Raw genomic sequence first — 21,344 nt, forward strand, 5'->3', positions numbered from 1 at the left:
GACTACGAGTACAAATGTACAATACGAGTACGAGTCTGTACTGCATATAGGTATCAGGCTTATCAACCATTATCAACTTATTGTCATTATTGAAATTGCGTAAGGCAAAATCCACATTCTCCGAATTCTTGCATGAATTTTGTCTGAATTGGCAATCCCAAACATTGTTATTCTTGACTTGCAATTCAGCCATGTCGGTGGTCTGATACAAAGAATATTTTATCAGAGTTATTGTTGGCACCAGCCGGCGTGGGCGAGCAACATTGTTTGGCAAATCTCAAGAGAATGGTTGCATGTCAAGAATAGCTTGTAACTTAGCTATAATAATATTTACGTCTTAGTCAATTACAATATTTCATTCTTGTTTTCTGATATTTGCTAACACGTAAACTAAAGCTATAGACTGTAAAAGTTTCCTAGATTGGTGAAAAATGTAGCCGTGAGCCATAGAGAAACAACTTGTTTGTCAAAATGAAACAAGACATTCTAGATTAAAGCATGATTGTGTTTAAAGTATTCGTTGCTACATATATAATTATGGAAGCAACATTTGAGGAACGTTGCTTGTATTCTTCTATAGTGTATATTAATCAATTATGTTACCTAAATAAAATATGGCTCGAGTATGCGTTTTCGTTCAATAGTGCGTTTTGATACGCTCGAAAGATGGAATTTGCGCAACACGCTGTGAACAGTTGCTAAAACAAGAACTTTGAATAACACCTTCTATACTCGAAAGTTAAGATTGTTGCAAAAAAAGTGTGGGCAAAAATTTGCCATTCCCGACTTCCTTTTAATGTTAATTGACAACATTGTCAAAAGATTAATTTTATAAGTTGAAAAACACATAAAAATTAATTAATTAAGCGAGTGAAGTTCTTACTTCAGTGCTTTGCGCGTCTTTAGGCGGAAGCAGAAGAAATATTAACAAGCAATTCCGTGTACCTGGACGAACGAAGACGATTTTCATCATTCCAATTTTCTAGTCAAAAGAAATCCGTTCCAGTTTCGTCAAGGTAATGTAATATTCTTTTACTAACGCGCATTAATCTAAATAAACACATTCTGGTGAGATTGACCTTCGAATTGAATTCTTCGCAATTATATATGCTATAGCTTTCCCAAAACAAACATTGGCAATTCAGTGAAAAATAATGCTCTTTCAACGTTGTAGTCTGCCAGTAAGATAACTTGTGAACTAGTACGCAAACAACTATTAGCTATTTTTACTGGAGTACTCTAGTTCTGAAATTTTATTTTTAATTTGTGCTCAACTTTTCAACATGCTGTGCAACTGCCTGTACATAAAAATACTGTGTCGATTCCGTGTTTCAAATGGAAGTTTTCTCAATTATGGATTCGTTTCACTTTTCTTCCCTTACCAAAAGAATAAAAGCATTCGCAGTTCAATTCAAATAACATCTCTTTTAACGTTTTTGTATGCTACATGCAGTATTATGATTTTTAACCAATCCTCACAATGTTCTTGCGACTGACATGCATATATTTTGTATTTAATGTAAGACTAGCATAACCTGAATGGAAAAATACATGACTATCTATAAATGCTTACGTTCTGTCTAACATGAATTTTGTCCCTTAAAACTCTAACAGTCGATGTATAACTTTATAAATGATTGGCATTCAACTACAAAGCCATGACGCAGGAAAAAACTTTTTCTTTAAAAATTTCTTAAATTAGCTACAAAGCATGCAGGTGACTACGTCTTCTTTTCGTCCATACATTTTTCAATTACTCGTAACAAATGACCTTCATTCATTGAAAAAACTATGATCAAAACAAAATAGGTTATTTCTCGAAATCTGTACTTCGAAGCTTAAATATTGTATATTCGACCCCGTATGCTTGCTCAATCAGCCATTTATATGTCTCATTTAGGTTACGCTCTTCGCATAGTGGGGTTCAATAATTATAAATGTTTATAATTCATCCATATTCAAGCTAAGGTCTATTATATTTATTTCATATATAGTGTAGAATGGCTAGCGACAACACAAAATCATCTGATGTTTCATACGCAGATAATGCACCCCGAATTAGTAAAGATGATCTTTTTATGATCATAGCACTCTGGATGCAAGATTTTGTCACCCATGAAGAAGCTGAAATCGACGAGAATATTAACCAAGTTGGGGCAGTATTAGTATCTGCTGACGACAAGATATACGCAGCTGACTGTTCACGAGAGGGAGTTCATGCAGTTGCTAGATTATTAATAAAACATCCAGAAAAAATGAAAGGCTCCAAAATCTTCATGTCTCGAAAACCTTGCTCTTTTTGTGCAAAACTTCTCGTTCAATCAAAAATACAACGTGTGCTTTATCTTCCCTTTTATCCCGAGTATTATGCAAGAAACAACGAAAATGAAATGGACAAACTAGCAAGGAACAACGAAAATGAAATGGACAAACTAGCAAGGAACAACGAAAATGAAATGGACAAACTAGCAAGGAACAACGAAAATGAAATGGACAAACTAGCAAGGAACAACGAAAATAAAATGGAAGAAGTCGACGAGTTATTTAAGTCAAGTTCAATTGCATCATCATTGTTTGTATTTAAAATAGAAGAGAACGTTCTTATACACGAAAATATAAATAACGATCCATCGATGGTTTCCGATCATATTAGTTTCTTGGAAAAAAAGTTTAAGCTTGATCAATGGAAGTCAGGTTGGCTCAAGGAGGAAAGTGGGAAAATGAAGCGTGAGCTTCCCTGGCGAATATTTGATAGTAATATCGGCGCGGAAGTTGAAAAACGGTTCAATGATGCAATAAAATGGATGGCAAGGGTCATAGCTGCGAGTGGACGGTCCTTAAAAGACGAATTCCTTATGTGTCCTCTTTTACCACAAAACAAGAATGCTAGTTCTTCAAGTGAAACACATCCATTCAGTAATTTTGACCCTACAAAGGAGAAAGACCGACAGAAAGCTAATCATTTAATGATTCTTGCAAGTTTTCTTACTCAACGAACAGATGATCCAAAAACAGGAGTGGGAGCCGTAATTGTGAACTCAAAGATGGATATCCTCTCGTTTGGTTGGAATGGATTTCCACAAAAAGCACGTTATGGTGAATTTGGAAGAGGATCGAACCACGATAAAGGTGTCAAGTCGAAGCTTCCCTACGTTATACATGCCGAACAAAATGCTTTGCTCATGCGCAACTGTCACAACGTCAAAGATGCGATTCTTTTTGTAACAAAGCAACCGTGTAACGAATGCACACCATTGTTAGCGATGGAAGGAATCACAACAGTTGTGGTGGGCGATGAAGTTAAAGAAGATCTACCACAAAAAGCATTAGGGTATGACATGTTCCCAAAAATGGTGAAGAATGGAAAATTCTCATGCTTTGAATCAACTCTTTCAAGAAAACATAAACCAATGACAGAGTGATCAAATTAATTGGTTCATATTTTTCAAAGCAACTCAAAAGAAACAATAAACCTGGAATAATTCGCTACATTTTGTTAACTTTTTACATATTTTTTTCTATCTGAACTTTGATTAAATTTATGTGTGTTTTATTTTTATTCGCATTTTAATTTTTCAAGGCGTACAACTTCAAACATGTCATTTCCTGTTGAGTTCGAGTTACTCGACATATATCATTCTTAATATACTCTATACCTTTAGTAACAACCACGAGTGAACTTAATGATCGAACTGATTTTTATTATTTTACAGAGCAGTATTTATACTCTTTATTACAAACAACAAATATTATTATTGGTCGGAATAGTTCCTCTATTTAAGCTATATATGGTACATAAGGAAATTTAACTAACGTCAATAACTGTTCCTTGGCTGTTAGCCGGGTGGGAACGGATACATTGATAAACTAAACTACGCACATACTATTTCCTTAACATGTTTTTGTGGTTTATGCGCATGACTCAACATTTCCACACAATTTTTGTGTAGGATGACTTTTTATTTGGTCCATTAACATTTTCACATGGCATTAAATTCTACATACTTGTTTTAAATCTGTTGTAGAAAATTCATTGCTACATACGGAACCTCTTGACAAAGTATCACAATCTGATATGTCAAGAACAGATGAAGATCTATCTTCCACGAATAATGTGAGTGGGTAGTTTTATGACCCATGGCACTTTAAATATGTAAAGTTTTGTCTCAAATAAGTTTGTGGCAATGCTATTGTCTGCTGCTTGTCTATTCACAAGATTGAGCTCGATTTTTAATGAAACTTCCTGACGAAGCGAATCAATCAAAAGTCAAACGAATTAATTTGCACTTACTCCATAAACTAGACTACAATATGAATTGCTATATCAGGAAGAAGAAAACAAACTAAGTCCAAAGGACAAATTTGTCCAGCGGTCACAACATGCTTGAAAGAAGGAAGTTCTACCACATGCTTTGGGGAACTGACAAAACAAGTCTTAACATGTATAGCAAAATTTAAACAATGAATATTATGTTATTCGAATCAAACATAGTTATACTTGTACTTGTGAGAACAAGGTGCAAAAATTTTCGCGATATCCTGCTTCATTTCAAGGTCAATTCAATTCATTTATTATAAACATTGATATAAAAAGCACGTGACGTCCAAGATTGTTTGCTTGTTGCGTGGCATAACACGGAAGCAGCAGAAAAATTAAATTGTCACCGTGCACGTGAAAAAACGAAGGTAATTTTATCATTTCAAATGAAAAGAAATATTTCTCGTGGCATAAACGTACATTTATTCATCTGTGTATTAAAAAAGTACCGTGGTGATTTCGTTCTTTAGGTGGAAGCCTTCTCAATTATGAATTACCTGTTTTAAGATGCTCACGTTCTGTGTAACATAATTTTTGTCTCTGAAAACTTCAAAGAGTCGATTTATAACATTATGAACTATTGGCATTCAATAAAAACTTTTTGTTTAAAACCATTTAAAACCGTCTTGTATGAACCATTTAAAACTTAAAAAGCAGGTGACTATACATTACAGCTCAAAAAAGCTTTTTCATGAAATTTGAATTTCGATTTTTAATATTGTATTGATTTGATTTGCTAGTTTAATCAGCCACTCGTCTTCTAGTCTTAAATATTCTTACCATTATTGATGCATCTCCAAGGTTACGTTTGTCACGCAGTCTGTGTTCAGCGTTCAATAATTACAAATGTTTAGAATTCGCTCATACGAGCAGCAGCTGACATCCATCGCACTTATTTTGTGTCTAGTGTAGAATGGCTGGCAACAGCAAAAGAGAACAATTACGTGATGATTCATGCGCAGATAGTCCACCGCGAATTAGTAAAGAAGATCTTTTCATGATCATCGCACTCTTAATACTATTCCCGTATTTGTTTACAACACACCGCTGGTCAATCTGATCTCAGCCTTCTGCCTTCTTAACTCCCGAAAATTTGCTATGGGGATTCAGCTCCGGTGATCGGGGGAACAGTGGCGTGGTGGCATAGTTTTTACTGCGGTGGCCAACACAAATTTTGCGCCCCTTTCACCTTTTCTTATAGCTATTTTCAAATATTTTAGTTATTTTTATTTTATAAAACACAAACATGAATCTTCATAAAAAGATCATAGTGGATGCTCCGTCATACGTTTGGGCAACAAGTTTTTCAAATGAAACTCCATGCAATTGTAATATTGTTGTTATATAGCAGTGTATAGGTCATGTGCAGTTGTTCCAATTGCTTCTTGGCATGACAAAACGTGTTCAGAACGCTCGTCAGTTTCATTAACAAGCCTTATGCATATACTCAATTGCTCTGTATGAGTTATATCGGGTGTTGTATCAGCAATCAATGCCCATGCTTTGCAGTTGCGTATTTTTTGTACAATTACAGAAGATATTTCTTTACCAATGATATTGATTAACTTATTTTGAATATCGTTGCTCAAAAACGTTAGCCATAAGCCACGTCCTTTGATTCCTTTTTCATCAGTTTTACCACCGTTCTTTGTCGATTGCTGCACTTGGTGATCACGAACTTTCTCAAGATGCTCATTGATTGGTTGATCGTACTCTGACAATAATTTAAGCGTTTCCAAAAAGTTTCCTGTATTAACATAGAAATTTATCAGTGATTCACAGTGACCCCTAAAGGAAAGCCCTTGTCTTCCAAGAAACATAATAACATCTATCACAAGTTTCAAAACTGTTTTGTTTAAAACAACTTTCTTTTTACGTCTTTCAGACTCGATTTTCCCCTGGTGATGAAACTGATCCGATAATGAGTTTTCTTGAAGGAAAAGAGCTTCTGCAACTTTTGCGTTTAGATGAGAATTGCATTTTTCATGCTCCAGAATTCTAATATACTGCTTTTTTCCGTTTAGAGAAACCAATGTTTGCAAAAGCTTTTCCTTGATTTGAACGAATATTTTCTCCCCTAGACGTTACATATGAAAACAGAATGCATGGTATGCAAAACAAGCTGTCTTCACTTAGTGAATAGGAAATCCATTTTCGTCTTGTTCCATCATCGTGGAAAAAACCTGCTGGGAGCGATAGCGAGTGCGATCTCCTTGTACTATCCTCCATTGTTTCAAAACAAACTGGGATGGTTGGAATGGATTCATTATAAGTAAACGCCTTTTTTTCACTAATGCTGAGATTAAGATCAACAACTGCCCCAGGATCAAACGTGTTTTCTTTCGTATCAATAGAAATATTTCGATTCAATTCATTTTCAGCAGATTCTGAGATGCCTTCGCCTTCCTTACGTTCATTTGAATTGACAAAGCTGTCAATATCAGGGCATTCACCAACAGAATCACTGCTTTTGATTGATTTGAAAGTATGCTTATCTTGATCGTTTACATCTGTCGACTCAGATTTTTCTTGCGCATGCACTTGTTTAAGGTCTTCACTGATATTCGGCGTTTCCCTGAGTTTTAATTCTAATTCCTCTGTTGTTTGTGACAAAGTGCATGTTGGGTCATTTTGTGTAACATTGATTAAGATAGGCAAAAAATTACACATTTTAGGCCTTGTTGCGTCCCTTAAGAGGACAATTTGGCCGTGTATAAATAGGGGAAACTAGAATGCTAATTGGGGGGTGGTGTAATAATCATATATTCAGCTCTGCCTTGCTGTTGATTTCTTTTGTTGGCGATGTTAAATTCAATATAAATCAGCAGGGCAAAGCTGAATATATGATTATTCACTCCCCCCCCAATTAGAGTTCTAGTTTATCCCCTGCATGTATTTTTTCTACAGTCATCGTGACAAATCATGCATGCGTCGTGGCCACAAACGAAACATCTAATTATAGAATGCTCGTCAATATCTTATTGTTTAATCGACCCCCTTACAAGGTTTCATTTTGGTCTGTCTACTTTTTCCCTAATTCCCTAAAGTTGACTTCATTCAATGAATATATAAGTGCTAAAAGAACTGTTCTGTTTCAAATGCGTTTTAAATTTTTTATAGCCCATTTTTAAAACTTGATGACTCGTATTTAAGTCAACGCCCCCAAAAATCAACAGCTAGGGGGCCCTGGCCCCCCTGCCACCACGCCACTGCGGGGGAAAAACTTCACGAGAACCAGATCACTAATGTTCTCTTTTTTCTAAATATTTTTTTACGTAAGGGAAGTTAGTTTTGTATAGTTATCCTTTATTGAAACGAATCCTCTTCCGCACAGCCTTGTATATCTCATGAAATTTGCACGCCTATAAATGATTGAATGATATTCTTGTCAAGCGTCTGACAAACGGGCACCAACTATTGCCATGTCTTTGAAAGAAGGTATTTTTTAACAAAGAGTACGTTCTTTACGGGAGGCATTTTAGGTTTCTCATGTGTTTCTTTAACTGTCTTTTAAATATCTTTAGCTGTCACAGTGGTGTTGTTTTCTTTAATATACTTGTCTTCCTTCAGGGTCGTAGAGTTTGTCTTATCCATCCTTTGTTGGGTTACAGTTTGTTTTTCTTAATAATTATTGCAAAGCTCTCCAATCAACGCCTTTTGACTTTTTCAACCTTTCTGAAAACTGCGAAAATTCGATCCTTTTATATTCTAATATTTTCTAATTTTCACCATCATTTGCACAATGGTAAAATCTACTGCTTTTGTTCTATCGTGCACTGTATAGTTCGGTTCAAATATTTCTGATTTTTGATGTTCGTAAAAATCTTTTTATACAAGGCTTTCTTGTTTATCCCCGACATATTTAATTCTTTCTATACTTCTCTTGATATGAAGCATCTGAGTCATACCATTGTAATTCACTATAGAAATTATAAACAGTGCATTTTTACAGGACAAAATCGGAATAAGAGTTCATTATTCTCGCACTTGGGACAGTAAAACACACGACAAGTAATGGCTATAATCGATCGCTTTCGCGGGCCTTGTACTCTTAGCCATACCAAAATTGTCACATGATCTTTTTAATCTTTAATATCAATGAAATAAAGAACTTTACATTAGGTTCTTTGTCAATTGAAAGTATCGTCTGGATATTTAAGTCAAGTTCATGTTTAAGTCATGACATTGTAGCATCATAAATCCACGAAAATGACAAACAAGATACTCCAGTGTACTTTCGCATTATGAAAAAAGACATTCACTCAAACAAAATATTCACTCAACTCCATGTAATTAAACGTTTGACAGTTTCTACAGATGATTCTGTTTTGAATTGTTTTGGATGTTTGAATTAGGTAACTATGTTTTGTGGATTTGCTGTCAAGCTGTACCGCATGCTGTGACAAACTGATTTGAACATTATATGAATATTTGAACAAAACACAGTTATACTTGCGAGCTCAAGCTGCAACAATTTTTGCGACATCCTATCTCATTTCAAAGTCAAATCAATTGCTTGTATTAATCACTATCATCGATAGTAGAAAGCAGGTGATGCCAAAAATTGTCTGCTTGTTGCTTGGCACAACACCGAAGCAGTAGAAGTATTAAATTTTCGTCGTATACGTGGACAAACAAAGGTAATTTTATCATTTCAAGTCAAAAGAAATCTGTTCTCGTTGCATCAAGGTATCGTAAATTTGTCTTTAACTTTTCTTCTAAATGCTACTTTGATTTCATTGTTCTTTTTGTTATGTTTGACACTTGTATAGGTAGGCAACACTTAGCAAAAATATGAGTGTTTGACTTTACATTCGTCTTATCGCGCAAACATTTATTGTGCTATCAGTACGCAAACAACTATTAGCTATTTTTACTGGAGCAACTCTAGTTCTGAAATTTTATTTTTAATTTGTGCTCAAGTTTTCAACATGCTGTGCAACTGCCTGTACATAAAAATACTGTGTCGATTCCGTCTTTCAAATGGAAGTTTTCTCAATTATGGATTCGTTTCACTTTTCTTCCCTTACCAAAAGGATGAAAGCATTCGCAGTTCAATTCAAATAACATCCCACTTAAACGTTTTTGTATGCTACATGCAGTATTATGATTTTTAACCAACCCTCAAAGTTCTTGCGACTGACATGCATATATTTTGTATTTAATGTAAGACTAACATAACATGAATGGAAAAATACATGTCTGTCTATAACTGCTTACGTTCTATCTAACATGAATTTTGTCTATAACTGCTTACGTTCTGTCTAACAAAAACTTTATAAATGATTGGCATTCAACTACAAAACCATGACGCAGGAAAAAACTTTTTCTTTAAAAATTTCTTAAATTAGCTACAAAGCATGCAGGTGACTACGTTTTCTTTTTGTCCATACATTTTTCGATTACTCGTAATAAATGACCATCAGTTATCGAAAAAACTATGATCGAAACAAAATAGGTTATTTCTTGAAATTTGTACTTCCAAGCTTATAATATTGTGTATTCGACCCCCTATGCTTGCTAAATCAGCCATTTGTATGTCTCCTTTAGGTTACGCTCGTCGCATAGCGGTTTTCAATAATTATATATGTTTATAATTCATCCATATACAAGCTGACATCTATTATATTTATTTCATATATTGTATAGAATGTCCAGCCACAATTCCTACGCAGATAATCCACCGCGAATTAGTAAAGATAATCTTTTCATGATCATCGCACTCTGGATGGAAGATTTTGTCACCCGTGAAGAAGCCAAAATCGATGAGAATACTAACCAAATTGGGGCAGTATTATTATCTGCTGACGACGAGATATACGCAGCTGACTGTTCACGAGAGGGAGTTCATGCCGTTGCTAGACTATTAATAAAACATCCAGAAAGAGCAAAAGGCTCCAAAATCTTCATGTCTCGAAAGCCTTGTCATTTTTGTGCAAAACTTCTTGTTCGATCAAAAGTAGACCGTGTAGATTATCTTCCCTTTAAAACAGGATAATATAGATGAAGGGAAAAGTCGTCAGGCAACGACTATAAAATCGACGAAGTCGGTGAGATATTTAAGTCAAGCTCAGTTGCTGCATCATTGTTTATATTTGATATAAGAAAGAATGTTCTTGAAGACGTTGGGCATTGTAAATCGAATAAAACTTTCAATGAATCTAAGTTCAATAAATGGGAGTCAGAATGGCTCACTGAGGAAAAGGAAAAAATCAAACGCGAGCTTCCATGGCCAGCGTATGATAAGGAAATGGACAAGAGAGTTAAAGAATGGTTTGTTGACGCAGCGAAATGGATAGCAAGTGTTATGCATGCGACTGGAAGGTCTTCAAAAGACTCTTTTCAGATACATCCAGATGTGACATCTCAATTCATTGATTTCGACCCTACAGATCCGAAAAATCGAGAAAAAGCCAATCATTTGTTGACTCTTGCAAGTTTTCTTTCTCAACGTTCGGATGATCCGAAAACTGGAGTGGGAGCCGTGATTGTGAACTCAAAGATGGAAATGCTCGGATTTGGTTTGAACGGATATCCACCAAAAGCGCGTTATGGTAAATGCATATCATTGTTTTGTATAGGTATTAGTGCTAGATAAATTCTTCCTCCTTATACACCCTGTAAATATGTAATAATTTTAACATCAACAGACGGCTTTCACTACGTGTGAGTCTTACCAATTTGGTGATATTGGAAATCAAACCAATTACATGCCTGTTTAGTAAAATTGAACAGTGTTTTGACTTTTTGCTAAACACTACAGCACTCGCCTTTATGGAAATTTGATTGTCATAATGGTTGTCTCTGGTATTTTTATCTATACTTTGGTAGCAGTGTGTTTTCTTGATTAACAGATATTGTAATAGACAAACTAAAGTATCAACAATCTCAATTTGTGCTGAATTTCGCACAACACCGCTTGAACATTTCAGCAAAAACGGCGTCTCGTTAGTCAGCACAACGGCAATAAATCAATCAAGCGACAGATTTTAGTCTCCAAATTCAGCACAATTTAAGGCGTGCTGACCACAGATCTAATAATACATTATTAGATCTGTGTATTATTAGATCTGTGGTGCTGACTCTGTGCGGGTTAGCTATGGGTATTTCTCCCGCAAGTGAAATATAAGTATTTTTAGCCACTTGATCCCTTAATCCCATGCTTAATCCAGGTCTTGGAAACAATAACATTGCTCAGTGAATGCACGTTGTTGCACAATTTTCTCATAATACTATCCCTAACCCCGACAATATGTTTATTTTTCTAATGCTTTCGTTGTGAGGACACAAAAAATTTAATTAATTTTCGGATAAAGAGTTCATGATCATTATTCACACAACGAAACAAAGTACACCATACAGAGACGAGATTCGAACCTGCAAAAGACGAATAGAAAAATGCTCTTAGTCCTTTCGACCAAACGGACTTCGATCCACACGCGGCAAATTGTTTTTATTTTCAACTAGGGGCATTTAAAATTTAGAATTCAACAACGTCGCGTGCTGAATGTGACGTAGTTTCAATCCGCCCCTGAACTAAACAATTGTTAAATGAAATATTAGAATGAATTACTATGCGTGAGTAGTTACATCCTGAATGATGTCTGAGAATTTACGATTCATATGCAGTGACGCTAGCATGGATTTATTAAACTGTATTCCTTGCATTTAAGCGGACAGCATGTATTTTAAAGAACATATCTTTAAGTCTCCAACTTTTAATCTCAAAAAATTCGCAATAAAGAAACCTATAACCATTATGCGCACGCACACCAACAAAATGATCAAAAAAAGATAAAAAAAAACCCCGCAAATATCCAAAATGTTTGCGTGCAGACAGAAGTATTAAATTACATACGGACAGACGTGTCAAAGTACATGGACGGCGACGTGGCGTCACAGAATTCTGTTACGTTGTAAGGTGAAGGAATGAGGATGTAAGATAATTTCAAGTGAAAAGAAATCTGTCCCACTTCCTTCAAGGTAATATTAATTTTCTTCTATTAACGCATACTTACCAACCTGGGTTCTACGTTACCGCCATCCGTGTGTTGGGTGACGGTGCAACATTTCATGTTAATTTATCCGAAAATGATTGTTTTCTCCAAAATATCTCATGAAATACTTTAGCTTTTGTAAAAAATCACATCATTAGATAGCGTACAATATATGCTTTCTGTTGATACAAATTTTAGTACTAAAACCTGTCTTATTACGATGAAAAGATGTGTTCATGTGCCATCAACATTATGGAAAATTATAACGCAACAAAACACTAACAACAAGCTGATTGGAATTTTACAGTTTTATGTTTTAGATATTGTAAAACAGAGCATACCATTGTAAAATTCACTCAATTTTCTTCAGATAGGTGAAATGATAGCTTTTCACAATAAAAATTAGGGCTGTTTTGAGCAACCTGTTATAAATCCTTCTAAAATGTTTTTAAAGCGAAATGTTCGTTGCCATGGCTATACATTCATATCGTCTTAAAGAAAACCACCGCTCAAACACTCTTTATTTTATATAAAACTATGAAAATACTTCATCTTAACCTTTATAAATTATGAATGTTTATAGTACATCCATACAAGCTGACAGGCAACGTATTTATTTTATACTTAGAGTAGAATTGAATATCATGGCATCATCATCCAAGAAAATCAAACTTTACGCAAACAATCCACCGCGAATTAGTAAAGAAGATCTTTTCATGGTCATCGCACTCTGGATGCAAGATTTTGTCACCCATGAAGAAGCTGAAATCGATGAGAATATTAACCAAGTTGGGGCAGTATTAGTATCTGCTGACGACAAGATATACGCAACTGACTGTTCACGAGAGGGAGTTCATGCCGTTGCCAGATTATTAATAAAACATCCAGAAAAAACGAAAGGCTCCAAAATCTTCATGTATCGAAAACCTTGCCATTTTCAAGGGTCGCCTTTTTTACATGTACCTTCAATTCCTATTTCTTGTATTTTAGGAAGTTTTATGCTCAACACGAAGCGCCTCAGAAAAAACCGAAGAAGAAAAAATACATTATCTTATAAAATAACAAAGTTTACACTGAAAAATCTGAATAGCATGTTAAATGATAAGTACTTTGTCGTTAGCACACATATAGTTGTGAATGGTAAACTTTCTACAGGAAAGTTTGTACCCTGCATTATATTTAGCTATACCTGCATGAACACATGAAATGCGTTGAGCGTAGACGTCATATTAATGCAGGAAGTTATATAAAAGCAGCTTTTCATCGTCATAATATAATTTACCGTTCAAGACCAATCTAATATAGTATAATGGCTTTCAAATTTCGCTATACCACTCTTGTTTCATTATATTTTTAGAAATAGATAATTTCAGTCTAAAGGCATAGCAAGCTACAGTGTGCTTTCTTTTCTTTCAATTAGCCTATTTAAAACATTGACTCGTTTTATCTTTTAATTTGGACTACTGCATTAAAATGGGCAAAATGAATTCTATTATTTTAAAAATGGAATATGTTCTACTTCATTTCCACTCAGAGACGTCCAATGAAATTTTTTCCTGCCGAACGTTCACGGAAGCATTATTGATTGGGTCATTCAAGTAGTGATAATTGTTGTAGTTCATCGTTTGACCGTAATAATGCGGCTATTCATGATTTTCTGTTCATCATTTGCTTGATCCGACAATGAAGAACTTTCGAAGTTGTGGAATTTTTGTTTGTGGGGTACGCTGCTCGATGATTGCACTGTCTCGTTTTATCTGTCTTAAACCACCCACATGCCTCTCTACTAGATGATGCAATTATTGCAACATTAGTTAATTGAATGAAGATATGATCGCACAGAAAAATTCAGGTGACTCAACGGGATTCGAACCCATGACCTCTGCGGTGAACCTGAATTTTTCAGGTTCATGAGACAATTGCTTAAATTGTCCAGCAAAGTGCGAAGATCATATCTTCATTTAATTTCAAACACCGCACTGCATAAAACATTCTTTCATATGACATTCCTTTCACGAGAAAACATGCGCCCAACAAAATTGACCTGCTCACCAATGTGTGACTTCATAGCTCAGTTGGTCAGAGCACTGCACCGGCACCGCAAGGGTTCGACTCCCGTTGAGTCACCTGAATCTTTCAGGTTGATGAGACAATTTCTTAAATTGTCCAGCAAAGTGCGAAGATCAAATCTTCATTTATTTCAAACACCGCACTGCATAAAACATTCTTTCATTAGTTAATTGATTGTGCATTTTTCCGGAGCTAACAACCTTGGTTGATTTGGGAAAAGTATACCTTCTACTGACTGAGTATTTTTATTAGCACCAAGGAAACGTGGCAGAAGAACCAATCAGTTTGCACACAGCTCAAATTTCGGTCTTTTCACAGCCTCTATATTATCTAAGAGCTATCGTTAGCCTACGCTAGAAAGTGGCAATTCAGAAAATGTGATCTTTTTGTGAATCACAGTTCACAAAATTCTCTGAACCAATTACATGTTTTAAACGGTGTCAACTGTCAAAATAAAGGAAATCGAAAGCATTATAGTTTTTCTATGTTAATCAACAGCAGCACTCTTGTGTAAATTTATTACACTATTGCTGCTCTTTTCCACACTTTAACACATCCACTGTACACATTACTGTACACACTTTTTTTTTGAACTCTGATCGGGTGAATTTGGCCTAATTGCTTTTAACCTGCTAGGCGGGAAGCAGAGGTCAAGTTTTTTTTCCGTGGTTAATGGTCGCGAGCGTGAAATTGTTTTTTCTATTGAAAAATTTCGATTTAGTTGCCCTCTTTGGTGTGCTGAAGTTAGAAATGAACGAAATAGTTCTTTGCTCTGTAATAAATATGCTTCACAACAACTTTTCAAACCGTTTATCGATGAAACAGGATACCGAAAAGGTAAGTGTAAATATGAAATTTAGAGCATCTGAATTATCAATTTTTTTTCTTGTTTTGCTCCCAACCACGGACCCCTCCCAAAATGAAATACGTTCTTACGTCCTTTTCTTCACTAAATACCGTTTGACTTTTTGGTGTGTTTTAGGTGATAACTAAACGACGAACGAGTTTCTAAGTTTTCATGAGGGTGGCATTGTGGCAAGTTTTCGCTCCTGTGTTCATCAATTTGAACTTTGCTATTTTGCAAGGAAAGATCATTTGGCTTCGCATTTAACCAGTGATTCAAACCCGTAAGCTAACTTTGTACATTTATTTTAATTTGGACTTAATTGACTTTGGTTACTCGTTTGAACGCTTGATAATATTAATTATATGTATATAATGTTTAAAAGAGCATCATTTTGACATTCGTAATCAGGCTGCAGTGTACACGTAAATTTATATAATGCCATGATCTAAATGAGATGTTACCCTGTGAAGTGCTGCCTTTAACTTAGTAGTGAGAATGTTATAAATTTTACCATAATCTAATGGCAAGTATAATTGAAAAATGATGATTTGTTAGAGCAGTGTTAAATAGGATTGTATGGCTTGTTTTTTGCATGTGTATGAAATGATAAATCAAGACAAGTCATTGATTGTGTTTTTTAAGAAATATTAGTGTTGGAGAGTGCGGTCGATCATACCTTAACAAGTTTAGAAGTTTTATGATGAAATATGACCAGGTAACTGTCTGAAAAAATCATTAACTTTTTAAACTTTAAGCTTTTAAGTACAACTTGAGATTAGTTTCAAAAGCATTATCGACATTGGCTAGTTTTTATTTTTTATTGACCTCTAATTGCTATTTAGTTGTTTATTGAATTGGAATTGAGATTTCACTATCGTAGGAATTGAATTTTCAGAGGTAAACTAAAAAGTTATGTTTAACGTAGCTTTTTAAAAGTTTGATCAGATGTTAACAAAATATTCAAGCAAGGGCAAAGAATCCGTGATCATAAATAATTTCAATAGAAACTAAAACAGTAGAACATGCATATATGAATATTATCCCTCCCAATTATCAATCATCTACTGTCCTTTTAGTCAAGTGAAGTTGCCTGTGGTCATGTCTTTTTAAATAAGAAACCGGGTGTTCCAAAGTATTTCAAAGTTGTCAAAAATACTTTAAAAGCTCTGTTTTTGCCTTTTTATTTATAGTTCCTATTTTATTTTATTTTTGACACATGTTTGTTTTTTTAAAAAATTTTATGGAAACATATTGGTTACACATTGTAAAACATAATTACCCATGGACATTGCACCCCTCTGCCCTAGTATTGTTTATTGAATTGCCGAGATAGCAATATTGCAATAAAAACAATTGGGGGAGGGGAGGATAAGGGGAGTACAATAATTTGATCTTTCATAATATTTTCATAAAAACATTAAATTCTATCCGTAAGATGGAGACAAAATAGCAAACCTTTGATCGAAAGTTGCATTTGGGAGACCGTTTGTTGTTAAGTAATATGCGTTCCCTAGATATTTGCCATCTAAAAATTCCATCAACTCTTTTGCTTTTGCATTCCGTCCCGTCGGGCTGTCCACGATTACAGAATTTGATTGTGAAAAGCCGTGATCGTGGACATCTTTGAAAACACTTTTCATGAGAGATTTTCCTACTTTGATGTCTTCGCAATAAAGTGGACCAAGTTTGTAACCTTCTTCAGAGAAGAAGGCTAATCTTACAATGTAGCCTAAAATTCTTCCTTCTTTGTTGAATGCTACGCGCGCATGCGTACCCCAGCGTACTTAACCACGTTTTTAAAAAATTTTCTCTTGTGCAACCGAAGACTTTTTTGTCATAGAGTAAAACGTCATGCATGTTATTTTCATCGATACGATTCAATTTAAAGTGGCCCGGATGACTTTGGAGTTTTTCTAAACTTCTTAAAACATTGAGATCGTAAATGCCAACCGGCCATTGACAAACATAACCCAACATATTCTTTAGGAATTTAATCCGTGAAGCTGGAGCGTAACACACGCTTATTGTTCTTGCTGGTTCTTCTTCATGGCGTTCCATTATAGCATGTATGATACGTTTAGCATAGCCCATGTTTCGATAGTCTTTGTGGATAATAAAAGAGCCATGTTGGAAACCCTCTGAGCCATATTTAACGAGGGATATTGTTGCAACAGGTTTCTTTTGTGACTCTACAACATACACCGAGGCTTGCTCGTGTTCTAATATGCAATCAATATCATTTACACAAGGTCTCCATCCTTCGTTTGCTTTAGTAAACAGGTAAAAGTATTTATGTAACGTTGATGTTTCGTAAGCTGATCATCTTGCTCTTCTGCAAATTTATTGATATTCTAAGTTACACCACAGAATATAGTTATACGAAACGAATAATGTGACATGTGGCATGTGACATGTTCCATACTCCACAATAAAGACCATGTGAGACTTAAGCTAATTATAATAAGAAAGATTAATATCATGCAAAATTTGTGGCTTAAAATCGTTGAAAAAATAAAAGGGTCAACTGGATTTTGACGTGTAAATTATGCGAGTGTGCACAATTTTCTATTTATTTACACCTTTCTGAAGTCATTACAGGAAAAGATGTCCTCATTTTTATCAAAGATCGTCCAATAAAACGTAAATGCGTTGATTTGCGACAATTAGACAATCAATAGAACGAAAAGCTTATTCAAGAAAGAAACTTGAATAATCCAAGCATTCATTACCGTCTTTAAGAATTCAATGCAGAAAAATAAGCGTACAATAGCATTGAATTTCTATTCATGTGCAATTATTCATAAGTTATCAGCACGAAACTGAAATCAATTAAATGATTATATTGTTTATTAAAATTTGTATGCACAAACGTTCATTCAATAACGTCAATGAGCAGTGATTACAACGGATTATAGTGTCAATAGTACTTTAATGATAATGTTAACATATTACGCATGTTCATTAAATACAAATAATTTTTCAATACAACATAACGTAAAATGGAACGATTGATGTGAAAAAAGGCAGTCTGTATACAATCACTTGGCAATACACCAAGTTCTGAATGCTGTTATACAGAGCGTATATAAAGGAGTGATCACTGCACGAGACAGCAGAGATCGACCGCTGGTGTGAAACATATGTGAACATGCAAAGGCGCAACAGAATCTCACAAGAACATAGACAGCGAATTGTACAAGCGTTTGAGGAGGAAAACGAAGATTTTTTACTCGTTGCCGACACATTAGATGTTAACAGGTCAACGGCACGCAGAACAGTTGCGCGTTTTATTAGAGAAGGACGAATACATGAGCTACCTCGAGATGGTAGAAACAACATACGGGTGGATGACGAAATAAAAAATTGTTTCGAGGAGATTCTGAACGAGAACTGTGTAGCAACGCTTTAATCAAGAATCACGACGACGTCTTCCACAATAACCGTCATCCATGAAAGCACAGTAGCAAGAACACTTTTAATGAGATGCTATACTCATTCAAACTTTCGCTACCAGTTTCAGCAGAAAGAAACAGACCTGATGTTATTCAGAAGCGTAGAGAATACGCAAATTGGTTCTATAAATTAACTTACGAAGTAAAGAAATATTTTTTCTTAAGTACTGTAAAAGCACCGCCAATTTGAAACAAAATGTACATTCCCGCGTAACACAGTAAAATTATAAAAAAACCAACTCAACACTGTTTTTCACCATCGAATTTGCGAAATTTACGTTATCAACAATCGTATAGTAATGAAATAGAAATGCGTAATTATTACCATTTAAGGTTGATTTATGAGGACACATTAGTAATAGTCAAAATCCCATGATGGACTTTATGTAGCTAACACAATGAGTTTTTGGCAATATTTCCTGTGTAGCTAATTCATAAGCCATTGATTCAGAATATGTCAACTGTTAACACCAGTATTCAAAGCATGTTCAAGGCAAACCGTCACGAAATAACTAAAAAATAGTTTGCAGTAAGTAAGTGGTCATACAAAAGAAGTTGCTAATGGGTCAGGACATGTTACAAGTCTATTGTTTCTTAAATCATTTAGCTTTCAAAATATCTAAATGAAGAAGTACGTCAGAAGTCACGGTTTGCTTTCTACGAAGAACTCTACAAATTTTATACTTCCACGTTAAGTAAAATAACGAACTAAGTTTACTTCGTTACCGACGAAGGTTCTCGATTGCTAAATATGAAGACGACATATGATAATGAGGACCTTGAACATAAGCATAAGCAATGTGCCTTCATTAGCAATAAGAACGGAGAGTTTTGATAATTTTGTATGTACTTATGCTATGCTTATGTATGTCGCAAGTAAAGAACCAGGTTTAGCTAAAGTCTGGTCCTCATTGATTAAGACGAAAATAAAATACGCTGATTTCTCTTGTTTCAATATTTTGACCTGTTCTAGACATAATACCTTTACCACAACAGATCCTCGATGGCGACCAAATCCGACGCGCTGGTCCAACTGGAGACGATTGATCGGCACATTAGTGTGGGTTTTTCGATTTACCAATAATATTCGAGTTCTGCAAGAAAAGCGTGACCATGATGGTTTAAAGCTCAAAAAAAATTTGGATGCAGAGATACTTGTAATCCGTGATGTGCAAAAGACTTCGAGAGTTTTAATTAGAATACGAAAGCATTCGAAAGAAAAGGTCAATGTCAAAGAAATACAAATTGTTGAAATTAATATCCAAGATGGATGATGACGGTATTTTGCGTTGAGGAAAGATATTGCAATGCCGAGTTTTTGCCGTATGAAGTCAGATTTCTCATAATTCTTCTACCTGAAATTGTGTGACGAAACTTATTGACAAACACTATCACGAAATGGGACATCATGTTTTAGGAACTAATCGTATCTTGGCATACATAAGTGGGAGATATTGGCTTGAAGCGTCAAGAGAAGAGATAGGCCATAGGAGAAACAGTGTAATGAGTCTAAAAGGAAAAACGCTAAAGGAGCAACTCAAGTGATGGCACCATTTCCATCGAGCCGTGTTCTCCATTCTAGAGCCTTTTAAAGGTATCCTTTTAATTTGATAAAGGGTCGTGAAATAGATAAAAACGATAGTTTATGTCTATTTACATGTGTGGGTTGCAGAGCAGGTCATTTAGAAATGGCTTGTGGTTGGATACTGACAGTTTTCTATGTTTCACAAGGATGGCAAGTCGAAGAAGATATGCAATCGAAATCATAATCGATCAAGGGACAAATTTTGTGGGAGCTGCAAAATAATTCAAAAAATTGGTTGAAAAACTAGGTTAAAGTAAGATTCAGCAAAAAACTATTGCGTAAGTTATAAATAAGGTGGAACTTGAATCCTCCGCATGTTCCTCATTTTGATGGAGTGCATGAAATTATGATAAAAGCAGCTTAAAAAGCAATTTATGCAACTATAAAGGATGCGGACGTCACTGATGAAGAGTCATCTATTGTATAAATTGGTGTTGAAGATTTGTTGAATACAAGACCATTACAAAACAAAGCTCAGATCCAGAAGATGTGATCACTTTGACACCCAACCACTTTCTTTTTTGGGGAAAGTCGTTACTCTATGCCGCAGATACTGAGGAGTTTTACCCGCGCAAGAGATGTGGAAGGGTGCAGGAAATCATAGGTTATGTGTGCAAAAGGTGGTTATGTGCTCAATTTCATGTTTATTTTATGCTTGTTTAGTATAACGATACTGCGTTGTATATTTGCACACGCACATGGCTTGCTTTCCTTTTATAACATGGTTCAATGTATGTTTGCGAGAATTGTGCGTGAAACATTGTAATGCCACACGGGCTACTTTGTCATCGTCATTGGTCCTTTCTCACACTTTAACACAGCCACTATACACACTAAACGACGAACGAGCTTCTCAATTTTCACAAGGGTGGCAATGTGGCAAGTTTTGGCTCTTGTGTTCATCAATTTGAACTTGTGTTCATCAATTTGAACTTTGTTATTTCGCAAGGAAAGGTCATTTGGCTTCGCATTTAATCAGTAATTCAAACCCGTAAGCCAATTTTATACATTTATTTTAATTTGAACTTATTTGACTTTGGCTACGCGTTTGAACACTTCATAATTTTATATATAT

The 21,344-nt window shown here is 35.1% G+C and overlaps 2 protein-coding genes and 1 long non-coding RNA gene across 6 annotated transcripts; all 3 read left to right on the plus strand.

Annotated features, from left to right (window-relative positions):
• The first annotated feature begins 747 nt into the window (after positions 1–747).
• Positions 748–3,553, plus strand: LOC124444114 (cytidine and dCMP deaminase domain-containing protein 1-like). Of its 3 annotated transcripts, XM_046994698.1 has the most exons (3): positions 793–1,016; positions 1,995–2,385; positions 2,419–3,553. In XM_046994698.1, the coding sequence occupies exons 2-3, from the start codon at positions 2,001–2,003 to the stop codon at positions 3,420–3,422; spliced, it is 1,389 nt and encodes a 462-aa protein (XP_046850654.1). In that variant the 5' UTR covers positions 793–1,016; positions 1,995–2,000; the 3' UTR covers positions 3,423–3,553. The 3 variants fall into 3 exon arrangements, with proteins under 3 accessions (XP_046850653.1, XP_046850654.1, XP_046850655.1); XM_046994697.1 differs by having other exon boundaries at positions 748–1,016; positions 1,995–3,553; XM_046994699.1 differs by having other exon boundaries at positions 2,089–3,553.
• Positions 3,554–9,968: 6,415 nt separating this feature from the next.
• LOC124443486 lies at positions 9,969–11,201 on the plus strand. Its single transcript, XM_046993941.1, has 2 exons — positions 9,969–10,299; positions 10,330–11,201. The coding sequence occupies exons 1-2, from the start codon at positions 9,969–9,971 to the stop codon at positions 10,914–10,916; spliced, it is 918 nt and encodes a 305-aa protein (XP_046849897.1). The 3' UTR covers positions 10,917–11,201.
• Positions 11,202–12,177: 976 nt separating this feature from the next.
• Positions 12,178–13,790, plus strand: LOC124444116. Of its 2 annotated transcripts, XR_006947838.1 has the most exons (3): positions 12,178–12,301; positions 12,944–13,231; positions 13,306–13,790. It is a non-coding gene; the product is annotated as an uncharacterized LOC124444116 (long non-coding RNA). The 2 variants fall into 2 exon arrangements; XR_006947837.1 differs by having other exon boundaries at positions 12,944–13,790.
• Positions 13,791–21,344: the final 7,554 nt, after the last annotated feature.

Source organism: Xenia sp. Carnegie-2017, unplaced genomic scaffold, assembly GCF_021976095.1.
Source record: "Xenia sp. Carnegie-2017 unplaced genomic scaffold, XeniaSp_v1 HiC_scaffold_21, whole genome shotgun sequence".
In the NCBI taxonomy this organism is placed as follows: domain Eukaryota; kingdom Metazoa; phylum Cnidaria; class Anthozoa; order Malacalcyonacea; family Xeniidae; genus Xenia; species Xenia sp. Carnegie-2017.